This window comes from Malus sylvestris, chromosome 15, assembly GCF_916048215.2.
Source record: "Malus sylvestris chromosome 15, drMalSylv7.2, whole genome shotgun sequence".
In the NCBI taxonomy this organism is placed as follows: Eukaryota; Viridiplantae; Streptophyta; class Magnoliopsida; order Rosales; family Rosaceae; genus Malus; species Malus sylvestris.
The window spans coordinates 27,493,669-27,512,426 of record NC_062274.1 but is presented as its reverse complement, the minus strand read 5'-3'; the positions used below and the strand labels follow the sequence as shown (position 1 = coordinate 27,512,426).

Below are 18,758 nucleotides of genomic sequence, written 5' to 3'. Positions count from 1 at the left end.
ATTTCGAACCTAAACCCTAGCCCGAGAAGAACCCGATTCCGATTCCGTCTGCATCGCTGAGATGGCCCATCATAGACGGCCCACTGGGTTTGTCAGAGGAAGAGTCAGTGAGCCACTCCCGCTCCTTGAAATTCCGGTCAGCGAGCTGCCATGTCGTGGCAAACAATCACGTTGGGCCTGTCGGGCAGCGACAGGGAAGGCGACCCAGATTGCAGAGCAAACATGGATTTGTTAAAAGGGTAGTGAAAGAACTCGAAGTAGAACCTAGACTCAAGCTCTTCGAGGGTTTTGATCGGATATGAGATGGGTACGGCGGGTTGGGTCGGGTTGGGTCGGGTCGAACGACGGAGGGGTCGGGGCGGAGGATTGGTGGTCCGGGGCGGATATTTTGAATAAGGGAAGGCCATTTGGGCTTTTCGACGGATCAGGCGGAGGAGATTGTGTGCATGCTTCTGATTCAAAATCGTACCTCTTCCTTCTCTCTATGTGGAAAGCCAGAGATAGTTAGAGAGACTATTTCAGAGTTGCGAGGCCCATTTCATCTCAATACTAACAGAGTTGAAGAGAGACAAGCAATGGCGAGCGGTGCAGAGCTGAAGTCGGAGAGCTTGCTGGAGCTGATGAAAGAGCACCTCTAATGCAAATGTCGAGGTTAGAGAGGCTCGGGATGCTCCACCATGATGTAGTGGCTCTGGGATCTCCAGCCATGGTTGGGGAATTTTGAAGAAAGGAGGTGGAAGAGTGAAGGGATAAGGCGAGGGAGGCAGTTACAGAGAGAGTTTTCCTAGATAATCACCATCTCCGATCTTTGATGCCGGTGATAATCTTTTTGAGATGATGGAGTCCAGTTCACGTGAAGGAGGAGGCGCGTCCTGATCTTGCGTTTGAAGGCCTGCTCCTCGTACCTGGCCGATTCTTCGTGCGTGCTCGGGGTGGTGTTGGTGTAGACGACGATGATATTTCTGTGGGATAATCTGACTAACTTTCTTCTGATTGTTCTGAACCACTTGCGAGTAGTTCCCCTGTTCTTGTACAGTTTGGTTGTAAGAAGAATGCGAGCTTTGTTGGGGCATTTCTCCACTTAAGAGCATATTCAAAATGTGGCGTGAAAGGATGAGATGTGGCCACCATGTTTTCTCAGAGAGAGAGAGAGAGAGAAAGAGTTTTCTGCTTATCTCTGTATGGGTTTTTGCAGATTCACGGCGGAGGTGAAAATTTGAGAGAGAACCGACATAACTTTTTGTGTCAATTTCCACAGACGGCGCCAAATGTTGATGCACAAAACCAAAGGTCTTGGAACAACGTAAATCTGATCGTTAATCTACAAGAAATGTAAATAACACAAGATGTATCGTGGTTCACCCCAAGGTTTAGGCTACGTCCACACTGATTATTGTATTACTCTGAGAGGTGAAAAAGAGAACCTCTAAATATCAGAGGGGATGTGAGAGGGGTGAGAAGGCCTAGGAATTGGCCTCCTCGAATTGTGAGGGTGAAGGGTCCTTTTATAGAATAAGGACTCCTCACTTATTACATATTTGCCCATTCCTTTATCACATAATTATATTTAAGTCCCTCGAGTATTTGTACGAGATCTAAATACGATGCCCTAAATATGGTATAAACAAAATATATTTCCTTAACAGGTAACGAGTCGAGTCATATTATTTGATAATAATAATGAGTCGATTTCGAGTCGAATCCTATTACCCTTTTACTTTAAAGGGTGTTACATAATACTACCCGTTAAGATATCGGGCACATCACGAGAACGATACGAACATGGAAAACATGACACGAATGTCAGGTCTGGGACCTAGGAAGACTAGGCAGATTTAAGTATATTTATTATATAACGTATAAATAAGTGCATGCTTACACTTAAAGAATACAAAATGCATTGGGGTAAATAAGTTACAAAATAAAATGACATATAGATTATAAAATATTAGAACATAATAAAAACATGGGTAACAAGCATATAAGTGAGAGTCGTGGTCTCAGCGGGTCTGGGCGGGATAGGCAGGTGCCTAGGCAGTCTAGGTGCCCTTTCTTAATTTTAAACGTTTAAAGATTAATCGAGACCATAGGTAGACCTAGATGGCACTAGCAGAAATTTTTAAAACAATGTCTATATGTAATAGTACAAACTATTTAAACTCAATAAAGAGTTGTGTCTTTATAAAAGGCATGTGGCATGAATATCATCATGGGGCAGCATAAAATATAAAAATGCAATAGCATCAACACTCCTTATTATATACAAAAATTGTCGAAAGGGAAATCCAACAGACTAGGCAACATACAACATCGATGTAAGCTTCAGTAAAATAGAGTATGATTCTCTTCCCTCCTATTTTCATCTCATTGTTTTTCCTCTTCTCACATTACTTTTTGTCTTACTGTCTCTATAAAAAAAAATCAATATAAGATGTTAACATAGCTTAACCGTGACCGTTCAAATAAGAGAGAAGGGAAGAGAATAAAGATTAGAAGGGGAAAGAATCTTCCTCCCGGTAAAATATCTTCTCGAAAGAATTTACGTGAAAAAACGAAAAGAGTACATGCTCTAGATCAAATATTAGGAAATAGACATGAACACGCATTTTTTATGTAAAATGAGTCCAACACGGAAGTCATACTAATAGACACTGCATTATGAATATATCGAAGACAGTTTGATACATGTGTACTAATACAATTAGCTAGAAATTTAAAAAATTAATTTTTAATGTATTATGATATTTGTGTGTTGGATCGTGTTTCCGACTGACTGAAAAAACTTTTTTTGTGCAGCATTTATGTTACCGTTCAGACTTCAGCAGAAACGTAGAACAAAATACGAACATGTGGCATCGGCCATGCAACTAAAGCAACACTGAAATACATATACAGTTTGATAGCGCGCCCAAACAGGGGAACGGATCCCCTCCTAAGCCTAGGAGATTGAGCCTCCCGAGCAAATTATATGGGTCATTAGATTTTGATCCAAGGGCTACAATTATTATAACTTTTAAAGGAATTCCATGTTTGTAGCCGTTTGATCAAAATCTAACGACCTGTGTGATTTGCTTAAGAAGCTCAGCCTCCTAAGCTTATAAGCGAATCCGTTCCCCCAAAAAACACCATGAAAAGAAAAGAAAAAATGGAAGCACTACTTTTTGAGAGCATGCTGGGAAAGTTTATTTTTGCCAAATATTTCAGGTGGCTTTGTTTGCATACGATATTTGTGCTGCTTCTTTTCTCAAAGCCACAGCTGGTTTCTTGCAGTGCCATTATCAAAACCCTACCAGGATTCCATGGTTCTCTTTCCTTCAAACTAGAAACTGGGTGAGTAATCTTTCATCTTCTACTGATTGAAAATTTCAGTCTTTGTTCTTCATTTACTGCATAATTTGCTATTATTTTGGTGTAATATATAATAATAGATTCTCGTTCTCTTAGTCACCCGATAACCAAGAATTTCATAGTCGCCCAATCTTGAATATGTAGAGTTCAGATTAAACATTAAAAGCACGTTCATTTATTCTTCTCCTTTGATACCAAAATCAACTAGTACGTGACCATTCATTTCTCGGTTACGAAATGATCAAGTGAACATCTATCAATATTAATAATAAATAATCCATAAATCTGTAAGAACACCAAATTTTCAGCACATTTGTGTATTAATTGTAGGTATATTGGGGTTGATGAGAAAGAAGATGAGCAGCTCTTCTATTACTTGATTGAACCGAAAGGAACCCAAGAGATGATCCTCTTTTTCTCTGGCTTACTGGTGGTCCTACTTGCTCTGGTCTATGCGGACTTGTGTTTGAGATAGGTGCTACATCCAATAATAATATGCAACTACGTACACAAATATACTGCTATATATAGTGTCCCACAACGGCCATCTCTATGAGAAAAGAAGTTTAAATATCTTTAACCCCATTCTAATTAACACCAAGATTTTTGTGATAAAATTCTACACATGATAGATTGTGCAGGTAGTAATTACCAAATTAGAGACAATATCGATTATGTTGGATGCCAGCCTTTGGCTCTCTCTGATAATTCTACATATAATATATATTTGTATGACATGACATGATATGCCCATCATGTTTCTCCTTCTGCATATATATCGATAAGGTATATAGATAGGATGAGAATTGAGGGAAACATACTTATAATACATATTTTTGTAGGGTCCACTCTGTAATGTATTTTAACTATCCAAATGTTTATCTTTTATCTTTTACTTCAAAGATCATGTGTTCCATGAATTACCCAAATCAGAAATCATATGATTGTTTGATTATTATTTTTTTTAGTGTCGTATTTGTTCATTTTCTTCACTATAAAATGAATGTCTTATTGGTTTTGGATTTGTCTAATTTTTTTTTAATATTATTTTTTTTGCAAATGATGACCTATATATAAATAATATACTAAAGGTTTGGATCATTGCAATATATTACGAATTGGGCCCTAGAATATGCATATGAAAATGCATGTCAAAATGTGTCTAAAAACGTATGTCTCCTTATTCTAATTCATATATATCCTAATTTTTATGTATCCTTGATTTTTTTTTTTTTTTTTTTTTTTTTTTGCTTCCAAATGTCATAAATAAATAAATAAATAAGAGAGTGTGTGCATAGGTAGGGAGAAAGAGGGAGAATAAATAATTTCCCTTTTAAGATACGAACCTTTTGTATTTTTCTTAACTACACATACAATACATCACAAGACAGTCACGCTAGTTTCGTGCCAATGCTTTCAATTAATGTGAAACTCTGACCTACGTACTAGTTTCGTGTTAAGACTGTGAATCTCAACAACACATACATCACAAGACAGTTGCGATGTTGTGAATATGAACAACACACATCACACTTAGGAGCAAAAACCTATGTAGTGTGGCGTTTAGACTGAGAGTTTGACAAAATAATGTTTATTATTGTTGACCCTAAAAACTACCAAGCCTACGTAGTGCACAGGCCGAGTAACTATGAGCTAACTACATCCTTTGGTTGTATGCGGGGCGTCCCAACTCGTCAGCCGAGCTCGGTTGAGGAGTGAAATATGTTGATGTTGTGTTGAGCGCGTGGCTGACTTCTCAATCTTGCGACTGCGACCGACGAAGGAACACTCTCGGCCTTCGGGTTCTAAAGCTTGAAGACAAAGCTACTAGTTCTGCGAAGTTCACAAATCGTCGGCATCGGATTCGGTCACAATGATTATATTCGTTAAAGTATAAGCACGTCGAATCGACACCAAACTATATGGGCACAAGTACTCAAAACAAATGTATGTCTTGATTGTGAAAGTGGTTCAGCCGTCAGAATGCCGAACTCTAAAACCTACTTGTGAATAACCAATCATAAACAACTCGGTGTTCAATGTGCCGAGCCCAGTAATTCGTAACACCTCACTTCGTCGAGAAGGCTAATGAGATGACATCTGCCAATAAGGACTCGAAAATCTTTCTCGAGCGAGACTTAGATAGATAACTAGTCGGCCTCGACGCAGTGCTATTTATCCAAACTGAAGGTGCTTCGCGATCAGCTGATTCTACACAACAGTGTTGTTTATCCAAACTGAAGATGTTCGTCGGTTGCCTTCACAGTACTGTTTATCCAAATTGAAGATGTGTCGACGAAAAAAGAAAATAAAAATCTCAAGGTTGTTAAGAGGTTTCGGGAAAGCGAGGGTTTACGCAGGGTAGTTTGTGTGTTGAATTGGAGGGGGTTTTAATGATGTCCTCCTCCCTCTATTTATAGCAATCAGCCTGCTTTCGATCGAATCACAACCATGCTCGAACTAGAACTCCTTCCCCCGATCTAACCTTATCTCGACCACTCCTACTCCTACTAGGACTTTGAACTCAACCCCCTTATCAGACCGCATTCAATCCCAAACTTCTACATCCTTATCCTATCAAAACTGTTTCTTGTATCAGGATTCAACCACCCATGAACTCCTAATAGGACACGGCCGGCCTTGGCTATGTGGCCCATAAGCCGGATGACCCCCAGCAACTCCTAAGCACCATATCTGGATTGAGAACAATTATAAACTCGGCCCAAACCAATATTTTGGGCCCAAACATTGCCCTCTCACTTTTGAGGTCGTCGACCTACACTCCTTAGTTCGAGCATCGACCTTGAAGAAGTGAAACCGACCTAAAGACAATCATTGAATCCTCTTGAGAAATACTACCATGTGCATTTATAAGACATAACCCCATAACCTTGATTTCCTAACCCTCATGCCACATGTCGGTCCCCTAGTTAACCTAGCAGCCTTTAATCATGACCCTCGAAAACATGCGACCACCGAAACATCTCTCTTGCATTAAACCATCCACAACACGCAATCGTGTGTCCTCAAACCGCGAAAACCTCGGTATTTTCGCCTAGATTTTCTGAATATCTACAAGGATTAGCAACTTGCCTGCTCGATTTTATCCTTAATTTTGAAAATCAAACGTTTAGCCTTCCTTCCCAAATGCCTACAAATACCCAAATCCTTTCCATTCGTACCTTACACTTTCCAAAACCCTTGAAACTTTCTTGCCACTTTGCTTTCAAAACTTTCAAAACCCAGAAAATCTTAAGCTTTCACCTAAGAAATCTTTAAGCCTTCATCAATGGCCCCTTTCATCTGTCAGCTTTCCAACGAGTGCAACAAGTGCAAAGACTTCATCGATCGGAATGCCATCAAGACTCTGCATTTCAAAAGTGACCTAAACACTACTCATCAAATCCTGGGACCACTCTTTAAATACACAGTGCCATCGTCCATCACCAACATATTCAAAGAACACTGCCTAGCACATTTGCTGCAAAGATTTGATTGGTCGAAGTGGTGCCTGACAAAGCCGCAAGGAGCCTGGCCCTCGACCAACGCGAATTGGGCGGCCTGGGTCGTACGGATGGAAAAATTCTTTTGTAAAGAGTGGGAGGCTCTCGACTTCCACGACACCATTAAGCTTTCGACCATGGAAATTACCATGGATAAAGAACTCCTTATGGCAGCTCTAAGCCTCTGGTGCTCGGCCAACAACACCATGGTCCTTCCGTTCGGCCTTATCACCCCCACCATCCTCTACATCTTGGCTATCCTCTGGACTTCTCCTTCTGGCATTCCAATAGACGCTGGCCTTATTGGATGCCCATCAAACCTCGACCTCAAGGTACTATTCAACGAACAGGTCGTTGAGACGTTGAGCAAGAAGATCAAGAGCCTTCAAAAGAGGAAGTTCAGAAAATGCATAAGAATTTTCTCAACTACAACACCCTCATCCTCCATTTTACAGGCCGAGGAGAGGCGAGTCTACGGAGGGGAGAACACGAGACCTTCATATTTTACTAGTGCAACAAGTTTATCTGTTGTACCAAGTTGAATAAATGCTTGGTCGAAAATATGCCGGTGGCAGAAGCCCTGGCTAGTGGTCACTCTCTGGCGCTCAATCCGGCTATCCTTGCTAACCTTTTACATTGCCTGGCGGAAACGACCATCAATAAGATCTACCCGTACCAGAATGGACCTCTCTGGGTATTCCAACTTTGGCGGCAGGTTTATTTCTCCACACTTTGGCCAGAAATCCCAAACTTCTAATTTACTACAGCACTCGACCTTCAGTTGGCTCCTCGACCAGCATCTCCTCACCGAGCTGAAGAAGTCTTCAAACATTTTTTCAGCCTAAACATCTTTTCCAACGATAAATTCTTGATATGTTGTCGTCAAGAATACCCCTACTCCATTAGGCTTCCCACATTAACCTGGAGTGATGGTAAAGATGCTGGTTTTCGTCAAAACTGGGGGTCATTCGTGTTGACTCGCGACCTTCCCCTTGGTTGTGATGCTCATCTAGCAAGTTGGGAAATCTACCACCCCCACTTTGTTACCCAACAGCTTGGTTACCTCCAAGGTTGCCCGATGCCTCTACTTACTTCCTGCTCCCTTCTAAGTCAAGAACGCTTCTCTGGTTCCTCAGAAAGGGAGTGCAAGGACACCGAGAAAAAGTTTCAGGAACGGTGCAAAAAATTCCTCATTCGACCAACTGTTCCTGAATCTCTTGGCACCGACACCTTCGGCGACTGGTGGGAAGAATACACCCACGACTTTCTTGATGCCCCGGTCGACAACGTGGTTAACAAAAGTTTTGGCGACCGACCCAACAAAACTTCTGCCCCTCAATCCAAAGAGACGCCCCAAGGTATACGACTATCTCTACCTTTATTCTTTAAACAATTAATCAATTTAACTAATTAGATTTTTCTTTCTCAGGCGGTCGAGTATTGAAACAAGCAGATGTGATCACACTGGCTGTGGCCAGGAAAAAATTGGCCTTTTCTTCCAAGAAATCTGAAACCAGCGTGCAAAATGCACCGAGCAAACAACCTTGCCCAGACATCGAGATGGCAGGTGAAGTCCCTCGTCCCTCAAAACGCGTCAAGAAATTGGGGAAGAAATGAGCACTGGAGATTCACGTTACCTCCAGCCATACCACCGGAGCAACCGCTCCTAGTGCCTCCCTCCTACTCCTGTTGTCCACGCCTCAGTAGAGAAACAGCTATCTTCAACCAACCCGGTAACCCAAGCTCACCCGGCCCTTGAGGACCTCGAGGTCGCGGTCAAACCAGTTGCTATACTGCTAGTTGAAACATTTGCAGCTCAAGGGCCGACCGTAGCACCCGTACTAGGGGAGGCAACCCCTTCGGTCAGGAAACATCCCCCCAAGAATCCAAAACAATCAATGATCATTTTAGAAGAGGTATGATTATACTGTTGGTAACTTTCTTTTCTTATTAAATTCAAAAGTATTAATAGCTCTTTTGTTCCAGGATGACGATAGTGACCAGATTCTGCCAACGAGTCGCCCTCAACCAACTGAACCTCCTTCTATCGACCTTCCCCCTATGGTTAAGGTGACTTCAGCTTTTGTAAGGCTCGATTACTTCCTATTATTAATTTTGCTATAACGAGTCTGAACCGAGAAAAATATTAAATGTCAGGTACCCAATCATTCATTTCACCAAAAATTCTATGCGCCGAAGGGTGTTATCTATATTTCTTGGCCACCCCAGTGGCCGTCGAACATAGATAGCCTTCATTGGCCGCATGAATTAAGAAGCACTCTAAAACACTGAGCTTGGCCATTAAGTTCTCTCGGTTCAAGCAATGAACCAGGAGACATGGCCGAAGTCTCATCTCGACAAGTCTAAAACAAATTATCTTCGCTATATTCTATTATGATTTTCTTTTTTCCTAAATCATTTTCATGTGCAGTCTTCATGGGAAGTCAAGTTCGATGCTCTCCTATCGAGTACTTCGGGAGTAGCTGGCCCTTCAGCAGCTACAACCAAGCCGGCTGAATTGACTGTTCTTGTTCGATTGCAAGAGCTCTTGTCTCTCTCAGCTTCACAAGTTCTCGAGCGGCAGGGCCTTGATTTGGTGGGTTCATGTCTAAAAGGTATCGCAACTGATGGTCAATTGAGCACCGAGGTTATTACTCAAGCGTCTTCTACCTTGGAACGAACCTGAGAATATTTTAGTATTTTCAAGAAAGCTCTTCGGGCTGACGACGACTTGAAAGCTACAACAGTCATTTGAGATGCTATTCATCCAAAGGTCGAAGCGTTAAAGTCAAAAAATGAGACCCTGACTGTCATTAACTATCAAATTGTCGAACTTTAAAATCGAAGGTCTGCAATTGCTTCCAAGCTTACAAAGGATTTTGAGTCAAGCGGTAAATTTTGCTTAACCAAATATGCGGCTGGTCAAACAGCTAAAGATGGATAAGAGGAATCAGCAAGCTAAGGTCACGATGGGCGAGGTGCGGTGGTTGGAGTTGAAGGTCGTTCTTGAATCTCTCCTACCTTCATCGCCCTAGAATTATTTGATTGTAACTGATCGACCCACTCCATTTGTGCACCTTTTTGCGAATTTAATGGAATGAACTTTTATTCCTGCATTTCCCATGTGATTGGATAATATTTCTTTAAAAACCTCTCGTTGATTGGCAACTTGTGAACTACACCAGTTCGATTTTTAAGATGGTATGCTCCATTGCCAAGAACTTTATGAATAACGAACGGCCCTTCCCAATTCGGCGACCACTTGCCGAACCTGGGGTCTTTAATTCCTACGGGTAGTACGATTTGCCAAACCAACTCTCCTTCGCTGAACGTTTTTTGTCTGACTCGTTGATTGTAAGCTCGCTCGGTGATCTTCTTTTGTGCTACTAATAAGTTATAAGCATCGAGCTGAGCTTCTTATAAATCTTATAACTCTTGTCTCATAGCCCAATCATACTCGACACTGAACAAACTACTTTGTTCAATTACTTGCAACGAGTTTATACTTAGCTTGACTGGCAACATTGCGTCGTGTTCATAAGTCAACGCGTAAGGAGTCGTTCCAGTGGTTGTCCATAGAGAAGTTCGATAAGCCCATAACGCTTCGTTTATCTTTAAATGCCACATACCTGGCCTCTCTTTTATCATTTTTTCAAGAATACCGATTAGAACCTTATTACTCGCTTCGGGCCTGTCCATTCGCTTGCGGATAATAAGGCGTAGATTGCTCAAGTCGAATCTTTAGATTTTCCGTATATTCCTTAAATTTGTCGGATGTAAAGATCGTACCATTATCTGTTATGATTGTTTCTGGCACGCCGAATCTAGTCACAATGTTTTCTTCAACATAATTACAAACTTCTTTAGACGTTAGCTCAGCATATGACTTGGCTTCGACCCATTTGGTGCAGTAGTCCGTTGCAACGAGTATCCACGCATGTTTGGTTGCACCAGAAGATGGTGTGATTTTACCGATAGCATCCATGGCCCATCCTCAGAACAACCATGGTTTGGTGACCGAATGTAATGATTTGGCCGGTATTCTCTGTATAAGCCCATGGATTTGACACTGTACACAACCCTTTGCGTACTCAATACAATCCTTCATAATACTCGGCCATAAATAGCCATGCCACCAAAGTAGCCAATGCATTTTTCATCCAAATTGGTGGGCTCCGCAAATTCCTTCGTGTAATCTGCCATTGCTTGAGCAGCTTCCTACGGGCTGAGGCACAGCAACAATAACCCTAAAATTAATCTCACTCATGTTTCTTATGTGATTACTACTGGTTCTTTTTATGAATCCTGGATTCTTATTCGCCATTGATACAACAGCAACAAAGTCTTATTGTTAACCCTAAAAACTACTAAGCATACGTGGCGCGCATGTCGAATAACTAATGAGCTAACTACGTCGTTCGGTTGTATGCGATGCATGCCAACTCGTCGGCTGAGCTTGGCCAAGGAGTGAAATATGTTGATGTTACATTGAGAGCACGGCTGACTTCTCGCTCTTGCGACTGCGGCCGAGGAAGGAACACTATCGGCCTTCGGGTTCTAGAGCTTGAAGACAAAGCTACTAGTTCTGCAAAGTTCACAAATCGTCGGCACTGAATTCGGTCACAGTGATTATATTCGTTAAAGTTTAAGCACGCCGAATCGACACTAGACTATATGGGCACAAGTACTCAAAACAAATGTACGTCTTGATTGTGAAAGTGGTTCGACCATCAAAATGCCGAACTTTAAAACCTACTTGTGAATAACCAATCATAAACAACTTGGTGTTTAATGTGCCGAGCCCAGTAATTCATCACACATCACTTTGCCGAGAAGACTAATGAGATGACCTCTACCAATAAGGACTCGAAAATCCTTCTCGACCGAGACTTGGATAGATAACTAGTCGGCCTCGACGCAGTGCTGTTTATCCAAACTGAAGGTGCTTCACAGTCGGCTGATTCTACGGCAACAGTGTTGTTTATCTAAAATGAAGATGTTCGCCGATTGCCTTCACAGTGTTGTTTAACCAAGCTGAAGATGTGTCGCAAAAAAAGAAAATAAAAATCTCAAGGTTGTTGAAAGGTTTCGCAAAAGCAAGGGTTTGAGCAAGGCAATTTGTGTGTTGAATTAGATGGGGCTTTAATGATGTCCTCCTCCCTCTATTTATAGCAGTCAACCTGCTTCCGATTGAATCACAACCATACTTAGACAAGAACTCCTTCCCTCGATCTAACCTTATCTCGGCCACTCATACTCCTACTAGGACTTTGAACTCAACCCCCTTATCAGGCCGCATTCAATCCCAAACTTCTACATCCTTATCCTGTTGAAACTCCTTCTCGTATTAGGATTTAACCACCCATGGACTCCTAATAGGACACGGTCGGCCTTGGCTATGTGGCCCATAAGCCGGATGACCCCTAGCGACTCTTAAGCACAACCTCTAGACCGAGAACAATTCTAAACTCGGCCCAAACCAATATTTTGGGCCCAAACAATTATTCATCACAAGATTTAGAAACAATTATCATTGTAAGTTTCCTTTGAGTTAGCAACAATTACATTTTGTATAATAAACTGTCTCTTTTCAAAGTTGTGGTGCTTACCAGCTTCTAATTCCTTCACAATGCAATACCTTCTGATTTTGTGATTTTTTTTTTTTTTTTTTTTGTTAAGGCCCTATAAAGTTTAACATGGTTGAGTATAATGGTAGCTTACCAACTTTTGCGCTCAATCTGTACTCATGGATAAAGGTATTAAGGGTAGTGATGTAAATGATGCTGAGTAAGTGTTGTTAGAGTTGTTGTGAGAAGTTTGTTGTACCTTACTTAGTTAATAAGTTAGCTAGTTATCCTATAGGTAAATGATGGTATATATACCAAAAGTGTAACATTATTCAAGTAATGAAAATTCACCATTTCATTTCTCTCTTCTCTCTCTATCTTTCTTACTAGATCCCTCTCTAGATTCTAACATGGTATCGCCCCAATAACTCTTGTTCTTACAATTCTCGCCCGAATTTCTCTTGCCAAGGTCAACAGAAGAATAATCGTGGCTCCATATCCAATTTCAATAATTTCAACAGAAGAAATTCATGTCAAATTTGTTGTCAACTTGATCATGAGGCTATTGATTGTCCGCATCGTATGAATCCTGGTTATGGCAACAAGAATTCACAGACAGCCTTTCATGCAAACACTTCTTCCACTGCTCTAACATGGCTTCTTGATACTGGGGCCAGTTCTCATATGACCAACTCTTACACAAATTTTCAAAGTCCTGAATCCTACAATGGTCCTGAGCAGTTTTATATTGGCGACAACAAAGGTTTGCCTATTACTCACTCTGGTTCTTCTAGTCTTCATACTTCTACTCATACATTTGATTTGAATTATATGCTGCATGTTCCTGATCTGAAACAAGATTTGATTTCTACAAATCAGTTTATAGTTGATAACTGGTGCTCCATTCATCTATATCCCTTTCACTTCATTGTGAAAAATCTCACTTCGGGGAAGGAGCTTTTTGAAGGCCTTGTCAAAGTTGGATTATATCCCTTTCTTGCACTCTCTATTGCTAGAAATCATCATGCTTATGTGACCAGTACTAAAGCTTCTCAGGGCATCTGGCATCAACGTTTAAGCTATCCCTCTTTCAAGATTTTAAATAAACTAGCTTCAAAATCTAGTATCTCTCTTTTAGATATGATAAATAAATTTGTGTGCTCCAGCTATGCTTTAGGTAAATGTTCTCGAAAATCATTTACCTTTGTTTCTTGTAACACAAGCAAACCTCTTGAGATATTGCACATTGATGTATGGGGTCCTGCGTCCATTTCTTCTGTCAATGGATATCGGTATTATCTTCTCTTAGTTGATGATTTTACTAAGTATTCTTGGTTCTTTCCATTGAAGTACAAATCTGAAGTTTTCAGTACATTTATTCATTTCAAATCAGTGGTTGAAAACATGTTGGGATTCAAGGTTATTACTGTGAGATCTGACTTTGGTGGTGAATTTGTCAATCACAACTTCTCTAATTTCTTTAAAACACATGGGATCTCTCATCAACTCAGATGCCCTCATACTCCAGAACAAAATGGTTGTGCTGAAAGAAAGCACAGGTATATAGTTGAAACTGCCCGGACTATTCTTGCAACATCTCAAGTTCCTCATATCTATTGGGTTGAAACATTTTCAATAGCTCTTTATCTCATCAATGGAATGCCCACTGGTGGTAAACCCTCTCCTTGGGAACTCTTATTTCATAAACCACCAGATTACACAACTCTCAAGGTCTTTGGTTGTAGGTGCTTTCCTTGGTTAAAACCTTACACATCCTCTAAGCTTGATCTTAAAAGCAAACCTTGTGTATTTTTGGGATATAGCCTAAATCACAAAGGCTATAGATGTTTGGATGCTCCAGACATGTAATCTTTGATGAACACACATTTCCATTTCATCATAACCAATCCACTATGAGTCATCTTCCTCCAGTTCAACCTATTTCCAATTTCCCATCCATCCCAACCTCATTAACCTTTACTAATTCTTTTACTCTTTCTTCATCATCTGCTTTATTAAACTCACCCTCACAATCCAATTCCTTATCTACTTCACTTACTATCTCACTTGCAGATCCCTTACCTACCTCATCCCCTATTCAATTTCATCCCCCTATAACTAATATTCATCCTATGACCACTAGGTCTAAGTCTGGCATTTTCAAACCTAAGGCTCTTTTAACAACTAAACATCCTCTCCCATCTCATTTATCTCCTAATTACACACTTTCCACATATCTTCAAGCATCTAAACACTTGCACTGGAGGCAAGCTGTGCAGGAGGAGTTCAATGCTCTACTTACATGGTCTCTGGTACCTTCTGTATTAAAAGAAAGTCTGATGGTTCAATTGACAGGTATAAAGCACGTCTTGTTGCTAAAGGATTTCATCAACAACAAGGTCTGGATTATAATGAAACCTTCAGTCCGGTTGCAAAACCAGTTACCATTTGACTTCTCTTAACTCTAGCAATGAAATTTGATTGGTTTATCAACCAGTTAGATGTTAGTAATGCATTTCTGCATGGAAATCTCACTGAGTCTGTTTTCATGGTTCAACCTCCCAAGTTTGAAGATCCTGCTCAACCACAGCATGTTTGTAAATTGCATAAGTCTATGTATGGCCTAAAACAGGCTCCCAGAGCTTGGTATGCCAAGTTAACAGCTGCATTACACTCTATTGGAATCTCTGGCACTCAAAATGACCATTTTTTATTTATCAAGAAAGATGCTTCAGTGGTATATGTCTTGGTGTATGTTGATGATATTTTAGTTACAATACCAGATTCTGCAGCATGTAAAACTGTGATTTCTCAACTTTGTGAGTTATTTCCTGTTAATGATTTGGGACCACTTCATTATTTTTTAGGCATTGAGGTCAAGAGATCTTCCAAGGGCATATTCATCTCTCAAACTAAATACATACTGGATCTTCTCAAGAAGGCACATATAGAGGGTGCTAAACCCTATGTCACTCCACTGAGCACAGCTAAATTGGATCACTCTTCTCCATTACTGTCCCATCCAGAAGAATACAGATCCTTAGTTTGAGGGCTTCAATACTTAACCTGGACTCGACCAGATTTGTCCTTTGTAGTAAATTTTGTCTATCAGTTCATGCAATGTCCACGAAAATCTCATTTCCAGGCTGTTAAATGCATTTTCAGATATTTGAAGGGCACTATTTCTCTTGGTCTTTGGTTTCCAAAATGTTATGCACCTCTTAGTATTCATAGTTTTTCAAATGCAGATTGGGCCAGTTGCACTATTGATCGGCGATCCACAGGTGGTTTCTGTATTTTTCTGGGTGATTCACTTATAAGTTCGAGTGCTAAGAAACAACCCACCGTGGCTAGATCATCAACTGAAGCAGAATACTGATCTTTAGCTACCACTGCTGCTGAGTTAACTTGGATTTGCAAATTGTTAGTAGATGTTGATCTTGTTCTTCCCTGTCCTCCTAAACTTTGGTGTGACAACATATCTGCTATATCTCTTGCTAAGAATCCCTTTTTTCATGCTCGAACCAAGCATGTGGAGATTGACTACCACTTCATTCGGGAGAAAGTTTTGGCAAATTCTATCACAATGCACTTTGTATGTACACAGGATCAAACTACAGATATTTTCACTAAAGCATTATCCAAGGATCGGTTCCTATTTCTCCGAGACAAACTTTCTCTTCGGCTACCTTAGCTTAGTTTGAGGGGGGATATTAAGGGTAGTAATGTAAATGATGCTGAGTAAGTGTTGTTAGAGTTGTTGTGAGAAGTTTGTTATACCTTACTTAGTTAATAAGTTAGGTAGTCATCCTATATGTAAATGATGGTATATATACCAAAAGTGCAACATTATTCAAGTAATGAAAATTCACAATTTCATTTCGCTCTTTTCTCTCTATCTTTCTTACTAGATCTCTCTCTAGATTCTAACAAAAGGCATTTAAGATCATATGTTGTAAACGATTGTATGTTAATTGTCTTTATTAATCCTTGGGTTGTTGTTGTTGCTACAATTTCCTAATGTTGTTTTCGACGTAATCATGATGTGTTAATTAGGTTTCCAGCATTCTATTTATTGATGCCCCTATTGGCACTAGGTTCTCGTATTCAAGAAGCACCCAAGGATCCAGCAATATATTGTTTGTTGATCATATGTATAGCTTCCTCACAAAGGTAATTGACACAACAACAATTGCATCGCTATGATATGCAAACACAAGCACCCAGACTTGTATATGCACATTAAGATATGTGTTTCATCAACTAGATTCACGTTGTGTCTATTGTGATTTTCTTATACATCATGCAGTAGTTGATCAATCACCCTGAATTCATTTCGATTCCATTCTACATTGGCAGTGACTCGTTCTATGGCATGATTATTCCAGTTCTAGCTGAAATAATAGCAAAGAGTAATGGTGCACATTCAACCCTAATCAAATGATATAATATAACGCCTGTAATTGAATGTAGTCTAAGAACTTATAACGTATTACCTAGCTTGTTGCAGGTATTGAAGCCAAAAGGATACCAACAATTAATTTCAAAATATTTGTTCAAGCTAGGACCAACTTTTAACTTTTATTACAGGCATTCAAAATTCATTACTCTGGAGGCCTAACAATTATAGAAAATTTTCCATGGTTATTTACTCAGCAACCCATTGACAGATACAAATAGTGATGATAATGCACGGGTCACAGATGGCCCATCGCCAGGTACTTATACCTAATGAACTCTACAAGGTAGTTAAAACAATCTCTTCACTAGCTATATTCTCAAATACATCATCCAAGAATGCATCTACACTAGTTTCCATCTACCGTTTTGGCACACGCTATGTTTGCAATATGAACATCTAAATGACAGCATGCATTTCTCAGTCGGCAAAAAAGAATTGTAAAGGACAATACAGAGGAATCAACCAAAGCAATAAACAATGTGCAAAAGATCTCTAGGCTATCACAATGGTGGGGAAATACATAAATTTTTTATATATGTACGTATATATTCTTTTTCCTATTCCAATTCAAATGAATTTCGGGCCATTTTGTTTGCCTTTGCAGTTGACTGAAAAAATAAATCATGAATGCATGGAACCTCAGTGCAGACCAATCTCTGGTGCATATGGTAAGATGGCTGACCACCAAAAAGCTCTCCTGGAAAGGTCGGAAGAGTCGCATATTAAACTCAACTCGATGCAAACGAGAATTAATCCAAAGTTTCAAGGACTTCGTTTTCCTAAATTTGGGAGCAGGGTAAATTCTCATCTTCTATACAACCACTAGTAGCTCCAATGAGCAGGCTGCTTCAGAAATATAAGGGCCTTCTCCTCTTTGTCGCAGTTTTACAAGAATTTGTTGCTCCATGTTTGGGCAAATGATGTTAACGTTCAAACGGCGCTTCGCGTTCACAAAGTAAGTGAATGTTGATCACCAACCACAAAATAATCTGATGTAACAAAAACTGATGACATTTCATATAATTACTTTTGGGAATGCACTAAAGGAGTTACTGAGATGCAATAGCAGCAGCTTGCCATGCAGAAAATATTTCCAAAATGTGGTTAGTTATCATCTATCGCTCAACAATCGAGGGTATCGAACTCTAATATACAGGTTTTGTTACTTGTTCCTTTTCATGTAGTGAACATCCTCTGAAAGTTTAATTACCGTGTATGGTATATATATACTAAGGCTTAATTGCCCAATCAGTGTGTTTATGCAGTGGTGACCAACATGACTATATCCTACCTCGGAACCCTAGGGTGGATTAGGCCATCTCCGAGCCCTCTGGCCATTCAAGAAATTAATATTTTAATGAACAATGCATGACCATATTTCTTACCTTCTCTAATCGAGGGCCATAGGGCTCATTTTAGCCCTGTCAAGAAAAACCATCTCCAACCGAGGGCTATAAGGCCAAACATAATTTATTATTTAAATTTAAAAACTACAACTTAAATTTAAAAACTACAACTAAAATTTTAAAAATACAACTAAAAATTAAAAACTACAACTAAAATTTAAAAAATACAACTTATATATTTCAAGTCAAATGTGAGAGGTTTTATTTAGAGTATAAAAAAATAAAAAATAAAAGAAAAAAGGAAGTGGGTCAGAGAGTCCCACATCGGCTGTGGGAGAGGAAGTAGAAAAAAAATGGAAGTGGGTGAGAGTCCCACATCGGCTATGGGAGGGATTTGAGCAAGCTCTAAAGCCTATAAAAAGAACACCCAAACATTCAACCAAACATAATTTATGGGCCATTATTAAACAAATTTTGTAAAAAAAAAAAATTCAAACATAACAGCTAGCTGACTGTTGCTTTTTGAATTCCA

At 39.9% G+C, this 18,758-nt stretch overlaps 1 protein-coding gene, 1 long non-coding RNA gene and 1 pseudogene across 2 annotated transcripts; 2 read left to right on the top strand and 1 right to left on the bottom strand.

Moving 5' to 3' along the window:
- Window positions 1–2,757: 2,757 nt before the first annotated feature.
- Window positions 2,758–16,996, top strand: LOC126602878 (serine carboxypeptidase-like 5; annotated as a pseudogene).
- Window positions 4,554–12,390, bottom strand: LOC126603994 (uncharacterized). Its single transcript, XR_007616447.1, has 2 exons — window positions 12,089–12,390; window positions 4,554–5,833 (listed from the first exon to the last, which is right to left on the bottom strand). It is a non-coding gene; the product is annotated as an uncharacterized LOC126603994 (long non-coding RNA).
- On the top strand, window positions 8,299–9,961 carry LOC126603991 (uncharacterized). The gene is made up of 3 exons (XM_050271034.1): window positions 8,299–8,767; window positions 8,838–8,921; window positions 9,283–9,961. Exons 1-3 carry the CDS (start codon window positions 8,750–8,752, stop codon window positions 9,535–9,537), a joined length of 357 nt encoding a protein of 118 aa, XP_050126991.1. The 5' UTR covers window positions 8,299–8,749; the 3' UTR covers window positions 9,538–9,961.
- Window positions 16,997–18,758: the final 1,762 nt, after the last annotated feature.